Genomic DNA, 8,715 nt, shown 5'->3' with positions numbered 1-8,715 from the left:
ATTATTAATCCCGTACTCATCTGGATTGCTACGACGGTATAAGTGGCCGTAAATAGCCATGACGCGTGCGCTGGCAGACGCACAGAGATGTTGAAGCCGCAGACGAGCTGAGACCCGCATTGCGAAACCGCGACAGCCGTGGCTATAAACATCAAGAAATCACTACCTCCGATGCAAACATGCTGTATGCAGCTATGCACGCACGCCCCACGCCACACGCACGCAGTCATTATCCGTTAGTTAACGTCATGTCTGTTATAAGATATATGATTATATATATTATATATATTATATATTTATCATATTATATATAATATATATTATTATATATATTAATATATATATATATATATATTATATATATTGTATATAATATATTATATATATAAAACAATGTATATATATATATAAATAACACGTCTGTTATTATGTATTGATTTCGGCACTGCTGTTGGCAGGCGCTATTGACAGTGTTGTAGTATACGTACGCCGTCCTCACTCAAAGTCACGGTGCTGGGAGACATCCAGAACAGTTGTCACTAGTCTGAAGGATGCGCGACCTTACCGCCATTACCAAACGGTAAGCATCCACTGCGCGATGCGCTCGCGGTCGTCGAGTAACCATGGCGCCCATATAACAAACGAGCATCAGGTATCCATTACACACGCCTCTGCATCCTAGAGAATCCATTTTTAGTAACCACTGTGATAAACTGCTGAATGCATAATAACCTTCAAAATGGCTTCAGTTTGCTCCACCGCAATATCAAACGACAAAGCATGCAAGAAATCCAAACGTCGACATTCGACCAAAAAACGCCAAAAATAATCTCGAAAGCGGATCTAGCTTTAAAATAATCGAGAACAATTATACGCCTCCAGTGTTTATTCATTTTATCATCGCTCACATAATTTTATATTAGCCACTGCTTAAACGCAATAATCCGGTGAATTCTACATGATTTTAACGCAGCTACTAACGATCAACTCGCCGCTCATGAAATTATTATGACAACATTAGACTGGCACTGCCGCTGCACTTCGAATGCTCTGTATATATAAACAACTGCCTTGTAGTGCCTTGCGTGCTTAACAACGCGTGTCATTTAGCGGAACGGATTCGATGCGCAGATGCATTTGCACAGGACGTGTTTATAGGTCGCCGGCAAAAGCTTGTGTGCCTGCGTATGTGCTAATAATTGACGTCAGCATAGAGCCACGACTAATGTCGTTTACCAATTACTCTTTATCATTTCTTTTCCACTGAAGGACATTTACTATGCGACGCGGAGCTGCGTTCACTCATCAATTAACAGGCTGACTTTAAGATCCATGCCGTAGTGGAAGGTTAGTACTAAACAGTGTGTGTGTTGTTGTTGTGTGTGTGTGTGTGTGGTGTGTGTGTGTGTGTGTGTGTGTGCTGTGTGTGTGTGTTGTGTGTATGTGTGTGTGGTGTGTGCTGCTGGAGCGTCCGTTCACTGCATCAATTATACAGTGTCGACTTAAGCATCCATGCGTAGTGAAGGTTATTGGTACTACACAGTGTGGTGTGTGTGTGTGTGTCGTGTGATGTGCTGTGTGTCGTGGGTGTTGCGTGTGGTGTGTGTGTGTGGCGTGGTGTGTGTGTAGTGTGTGTGTGTGTGTGCTGTGTGCGCGAGCGTTGCGTATTCACTCATCAATTCATACAGGTGGACTTAAGCATCCCATGCGTAGCGAAGGTTAGTCACTAACAATTGGTGTGTGTGCTGCGCTGCGCGTGTGGTGTGTGTGTCGTGTGTGTGTGGTGTGTGTGCTATGGGTGAGCGTGCGTATCACTCATCGAATTATACAGGTGACTTAAGATCCATGCTATGGTGAAGCGTTAGCTGTACTAACAACACTGTTGCTGTGCTGTGTGTGTGTGCTCTTTTATGTGTGCTGTGTGTGTGTGTGACTGTGTGTTGTGCATGTGTGATGTGGCGTTGTGTCGCGTGGCTGTGTGTGTACGTTGCGTTCACTCGATCAATTATACAAGCGGACTTAGCATCCATGGTAGCAAAGGTTAGTACAACAGAGTGTGTGATGCTGTGTGTGTGTGTGTGTGCTGGCTGTGTTGTGTGCGTGTGGTGTGTGTGGTGACAACCGCATGCTTGTGTGGTGTGTGCAGCTGCTGTGTGTGTGTGTGTGTGCTCCGTGCGTGTGAAATTTGCTGTGTGGTGTCTGATGCTGGTGCGGTGTGTTGTGTGCTGTGTGTGTGTGTGTGTGTGTGCGTGGCGCCGGCGTGTGTGTGCCTGTGCGGTTGTGTGGCTGTGTGCCATGTGTGTGGTCGTGCGTGGTGTGTGTGTGTGTGTATGGTGGTGTGTGTGTATGTGCTGTCGTGATGTGCTCGCGGAGCGTGCTGTTTCACTCATTCAATTATACAGGTGACTTAATTATCCATGCGCTAAGCGAGGTTAGTACTAACAATGTGTGTGTGTGTGTGCATGTGTGGTGCGTGTGCGTGTTGCTTCGTGTGCCGTCGTGCGTCGTGGCGTCGTGCGTGGGCCGGTGCGCTGTGCGTTGCGCTGTGCGTCGTGCGTCGTGCGTCGCGCCGTGCCCGTCGTGCGTAGTGCTGTGCTGCGTGTGTGTGTTGTGTGCTGTGTGTGTTGCTGTTGTGTGCCCGTCCTGCGCCGCGCGTCTAGCTGTGTGTGTATGTGTTGCGCGCGTGTGTGACTGATGTGGTGTGTGTGTGTGTGTGTTGTGCGTGTTGTGTGCTGCGTGCGTGCCTGTGTGTGTGTGCCGTGTGTCGTGTGGCTTGTGGTGCTGTGCGTCGTGCGTCGTGGTCGTGCGCTCGTGCGTTGGTGCGTGTGCGTTGCTGCGTGGCGCTGTGCGTGTTGCGTGCTGCGTGCGCGTGCTGCGTATGTGTTTGTGTGTGTGTGTGCGCGCGCGCGCGCGCGCTGCGTGTGCTGTGTGTGTGTCGTGTGTGTGTGTGTGTGTGTGTGTGGACTGTGCGCCGCGCGCGTGCGTGTGTGTGTGTGTCGTTGGTGTGTTGCGCTAGTGTGTGTCAATGTGTGTGTGTGTGCGCGGGCGCTGCGTGTGTCGTGTGCGTGTGTGTTGTCATTACTAAATGGATACGTTCTGGTAGCATCCGTTCATTGCTGCAATTATTTGTGTGGATGTCCATTTAATCAACGGCCGTTGATCGACTCGATAGATTGAACAGCCCTATGTTATAATAGACGCGCCGTGACATGTGTTAGCTTGACAGGTCACATGCATGTATTCGCGCGTGAACATATGACTGCTATGTGCTGCGAGTAAACACCTTTATGTGGGTAGTTGTATAATGCCCATACAAATACTATGCAATACTGCATATGGGGGTAATACATATGGAGAAAAGGCGGAATTCAATGCGTGACCAAGTGTTTATACTTAGTTTGAATGAGTATTATTAATAAAGCGTCGTGCCCGTATGAGTATAGCGATGGGAAAAGTATAGCGACATATATGGCTAGCGCGACAGGAAGAATATATGGGTTAATTATACAGCATTGTAATCTATTTATTATATATGTAAATATTGTCTGAAGCTTGACTCAACAGTTTTTAATGCATTCGTCTGTTTCTTAGAAAATATTGATTCTACAATCAAGAGTCAGTGTACGTGCGCCTAGCGCGAGCATTCTACACAGACAAGCAGGAAATGTGAGCTATGTAAATGTGAGCTATGTAAATGTCAGCTATGTAAATGTGAGCTATGTAAATGTCAGCTATGTAAATGAGGTGTTTCGTTAAATTATAGGTGGCGTGCGCGCCATCTCGCGCCGGCCGTCCATGGCCAGAATACACTCCATGACGATAGAGGCACCGATTACAAAGGTAGCATGAACGAAACGCCGTCTCTCCTCTTTATTATCGACGTTTCTCACGCTGCTGCTGCTGCTGCTGCTACCGTTTGTCCATCTTTGCTCCCCACATTTACACGGTCACCCCGATTCCGCCTCCCTCGTGCCCGCCTTCTCAGTCTGTCTGTCGGTCTTTCCGTCCGAAACGCCGCTCCGTCCGTCCGTCCCGTCCGCTCGTCCGTCCGTTTGCTCCGTTCGCTCGATCCGCCCCCCGTTACGTCCGTTCGTCCGATTCATCCGTTCGTCCGTCCGTCCGTCCGGTCCGTCCGCTCCGCTCCGTCCGTCCGTCCGTCCGTCCGTTCATTCGTCTGTTTGTCCGTCCGTCTGTCTGTTTCTACGGCGTTTCCTTTCTCTCTGTGTATCTCTTTCTCTCCGTCCGTTCTTCATTGTGTGTCGGTCTATGTAATTGTATATTTGCTATTGCCTTCAGCACTCATTACCAGCGATATGCAGTGTCAGGTGTGTCCAAACCCCGTGTGTTTACACATACCATTCATTCCTGTTAACGATATTGTCGGTACATGGTGGCACTGTAGCCTTCATATATTTTTCCAGCTATTCAGCAAAACAGCATAACGTGTAAATATTACCTTACTAGAGGCTAAATTCGCACACATATAGATTTGCTGATTTTTTTTCTATGTCGGTGTCGCTGACAGGTAGTGAACATGATCTATATGGCGCAGGACAATTGTCCAAACACGGTGATACCGATCCTAGACAAGGTGATCGACATCCTACGCTCGTCGGAGCTGTATTCCCCTTTCACGGAGAATGTTAGCGAACAGGATGAGATGAGTAGCGAGTATGTGGAAGGTCTCATGTCGGTAGGTTTCACCACGTTGATCTCGCCTAGCGTAAATGTCGTCTAGTGTCTGTCTAGTTGTTTGTCTAGTTGTTTGTCTAGTTGTTTTGACGCGTAACAGTATTTACCGCGCGTTGTTGTTTATTACGACCTTATATTATTATTATTATTATTATTGTCAATATTATTATCAGGAGTGAATAATAAATAGATCTATAATCTGTTATTATTTACTCCTGTTATTATTATTATTATTATTATTATTATTATTATTATTAATACATAGTGACTTGGAAGGCGCTTATTTTATGTCATTCTAGTCTCAGGGCGTCTGTGTGACATTCATGTGATTCACGACTCTTTGTGTAACGAAGGTGGCTATACGAAACCGTTGGCGGATCAGGCGAATCCTTGCGGGAATCGGACCTGGCTTTCTGAGCTAAGCCACGCTCGTGATTGTCGGGGCGATTCGCTGGCGAGAAATGAAATTGACTATATTGTTTGACGTTGCAGAGGACAATGAGGAAGCATTCGCAGCAGGGTCTCGCATCGCCTGGTGGTGTGGGCACGGCAGTGAATGGTAAGGATAAGGATATAGCACGTTGATCCGGGGCTAAGGGATGCTGCACAATGAGAGAGTGTCGGGTTATAACGTGTGATTCGCGTTTTGCTTTCGATGGCACGACAACACATGCGTGCCAAGTTGTTTATGATTAGAGTTACGGTTGTGGTTGTGGTTTCCGTTATGGTTTGGGTCAGTGTTCGTGTTAGGATTAGGGCTATGGGTAGGGTTAGTGTTCAGGTTCGGGTTAGTGTCAGGGTTAGGGTTAGGGTTAGAATTAAGGTTAGGCTTATGCTTGGGCTTTGACTTGGAGCTAGGTCTAAGATTAGGGTTAATTTTAAGAATAAGACTAAATGTCAAGTCAAGGTTAAGGTTGATGTCGATGACAAGGTCAATGTCAATGTAAAGGTCATGGTTAAAGTTAGTAAGGATTATGGATGAGATACGGATAGACGATCTAGGATTATAGCTAGGGGTAATGCTATCGTTAGGGTTAGGGCTACGCTGACGATTAGGCTTAGGGTTAAGATTATGCGTATACACCCAGTACTCCGCGGATATCTACTCTACCCACTGTATGGAAAAATACTGACAGCTACTAGTGTCAGCAGACGACGCGATCAGCTGCTTCATTAACCATAGCGCTGCACTGTCGACTACTTGTCAAACAACAAGGGCAAGCTGAAAAGCTGACGGTAATTACCAATGACGTAGGATGTGATTAATTAATAGCAGTTCGTTAGCGATTTAAAAACTCCGATGGAATTGTCAAAGGAGCATGCACTGTGTTCGTTATATGAACCCAGGAGAATATGTGATTAGGAGTGTCATAATATCGAGCGTATATTATGACTATATTAGACTATATATACTGTATATAGACTGTAATAGACTATATATACTGTATATAGACTGTAATAGACTATATAGTCTATAGTAGACTATATAGTCTATATTATGACACTCCTGGTATGATTGCATTGAAACGACAGAAATCGTAGATTGCAAGTGTATAAACCCCATGAATGATGATGTTGATCGATCATGAACCTCATGAATGAGTTCATTTTCTATATCCTCCTTTTTTTCCAAGACGCACCCATCTTCGTTTCTTATTTTAACTATGCCGTCGCGTATAGGTTCTTCCTTTCTAATTAGCTTCCAAAAACGCTTAGTACTTTTCCTACCCGCTGATTTTATATTTATAACCTGTTGTTTTTCAAAGTCCGCTCGTTTATTTTCAAAAACTTTTGTTGCTATTTCTTTTTTCCTATGGTTAGTAGACTATATAGTCTATATTATGACACTCCTGGTATGATTGCATTGAAACGACAGAAATCGTAGATTGCAAGTGTATAAACCCCATGAATGATGATGTTGATCGATCATGAACCTCATGAATGAGTTCATTTTCTATATCCTCCTTTTTTTCCAAGACGCACCCATCTTCGTTTCTTATTTTAACTATGCCGTCGCGTATAGGTTCTTCCTTTCTAATTAGCTTCCAAAAACGCTTAGTACTTTTCCTACCCGCTGATTTTATATTTATAACCTGTTGTTTTTCAAAGTCCGCTCGTTTATTTTCAAAAACTTTTGTTGCTATTTCTTTTTTCCTATGGTACACTAATTTTGCTTTCTCCAATTTTTCTTTCCCAGAGGGCTTCCCCTCCAGAAAATCCTTCCCCATCTTCCTGAAAATTCTACAGACTGCTTGTCTATCCTGTCTGGCTCTCTTGCACTCCCCATCAAACCACAGTCTATCCTTCTACAGTCTTGCCTTGCCTGATGCTTTCCCAACACTTTTCCCTCTCACCCCATTTATGACTCTAATGATCTCTCTTTCTAATTCCTCTACTATTTGAGAAAGCTCAAGTAGCTCCTCAGATTTCCTAAATTTATTATCGCATTGCATTTGAAAACTCTCCCAGTTCGCGTCCCTGAGTTTCCATACTCTACTTTTACTTGTCTTCCGGACTTCCTTATTCTTACTCATCTTAATATTTAAGTAGATTATTATGGGGAAATGGTCAGAGTTAATGTCGATTTTCCCAGCGTCAAATATCCTATTTTCATCAATTCTCTTATCTGCCTTTCTATTTGTTAGCGCATAATCCACGACTGAGCGGAGGTTGTTGCGGCTCCATGTATATTTTCCACTACATCTGTTATCCTCGTTTAAGATTTTTAGACTGTTGTTCTCGACGAAATCCAGTAACCGCTGCCAATTACCATTTATAACTTCGTTCGCTAACCCAATATGTCCTTTAAAGTCGCCTATAATGATACAATTATAGTTTAATGACTGAAGTTTCTCAAATTGCTGTCTTAGCGTTTTATAGATAGCATCAGTCCATTTCCGATCTAGGCCTTCCCTGCCCGCATATACAATGCCAAAAGCCCGTTTCTCTCCCCCCAGTGCTTCGCCCACCCACCCTGTTTCTGCTTTTGTAATATCTTTACTGAGATTGTTCACATTCTTTAAAGGCTCTAATTTTAAGTTAGCATTCAAGGTGAAGCCTATCCCTCCCCCTTTTTTCTGACCTTTTTTCCTATTCCAGCCCACCCAGTCTATGCCATTTTTCTTAAATGGGTTGGGTTAAAAATCATCCCTGAAAAACTTTTCTCTTACTCCTAGAATGCCTAACCTATCTCTCTGGAACCAATCAATTACATCTACAGCTTTATTTTTTGATTTTAAACAGTTAACATTTAGCCATTCTATTCTTAACGTTTTGCCTCCTTTGACTCCCTCCTTATCTACTTTATTTTCATTTGCATGCTCCACATCCACTACTTCCGTGCGACCATCAATGTTGGGTGATTTATTGCTTAAATAACTGCCCTGCACTTCTAGAATAATCTGTGCTTGTCTGGCTGCCTTGTGCCCCCCCCCCCATTTAGTTTCTCTGGTGTGCCGATATGAAATTTCTTGCCAGGCGAGCTCCTCCCTTCCTATTTAGATGGAGGCTATCGGGGGCATACAGGTCTTCTCGGTCCAAGAAACCTAGCCAATTGTCCAAGAAAGAGGAGCCACTTATGTTGCCATCGTATTGTTTAGGGACATTATCTTTCGGTTCGAGTGCATTGATCTAAAGCAGGGGAGTATACCTGACACTACCAGTTTGCCCGTTACTCTTTCTCTTGCTTTCTCCAACAAGCTTAGCAACTCCTCACTGGCCTCTTCCAATTTCCTGTTAAGGACATCATTTATACCTACATGGAGGATTACTGTGCCTTTACCATCCTCTTTATCTATTATACCTGCTAGCCTTTCTTTAAATTGACTACGTCACGAATTTCCTATAATAAAATGTGTAAAAAAAATTGCCATTTTTTTACATTAAAAGTAAGAACTAACGTTACTAAATATATTCTCAAACTCTCACCTGATAAAAATGTTTTTACGTTGGTTAAATTTGCAAAAATCTAGACGATTTGGTAATTTCTGTTGTCTAACAGTATTAACACTATTCCCCCAGTAC

At 44.0% G+C, this 8,715-nt stretch overlaps 1 protein-coding gene across 1 annotated transcript in view; it reads left to right on the top strand.

Moving 5' to 3' along the window:
* The window catches only part of LOC106807603 (high affinity cAMP-specific and IBMX-insensitive 3',5'-cyclic phosphodiesterase 8A-like), a 37,346-nt gene that overhangs the window by 20,569 nt on the left and 8,062 nt on the right, over positions 1-8,715 (top strand). Inside the window, exons 5-7 of the mRNA XM_014809997.1 lie at positions 3,764-3,840; positions 4,526-4,693; positions 5,185-5,251. Of these exons, the coding sequence (XP_014665483.1) occupies positions 3,764-3,840; positions 4,526-4,693; positions 5,185-5,251 (312 nt within the window). The remainder of the gene's footprint in view (positions 1-3,763; positions 3,841-4,525; positions 4,694-5,184; positions 5,252-8,715) is intronic.

This window comes from Priapulus caudatus, unplaced genomic scaffold, assembly GCF_000485595.1.
Source record: "Priapulus caudatus unplaced genomic scaffold, Priapulus_caudatus-5.0.1 Scaffold225, whole genome shotgun sequence".
Classification (NCBI taxonomy): domain Eukaryota; kingdom Metazoa; phylum Priapulida; class Priapulimorpha; order Priapulimorphida; family Priapulidae; genus Priapulus; species Priapulus caudatus.
Note: the sequence above shows the minus strand (reverse complement) of the source record. Positions and strands in the feature narration are given on the sequence as shown.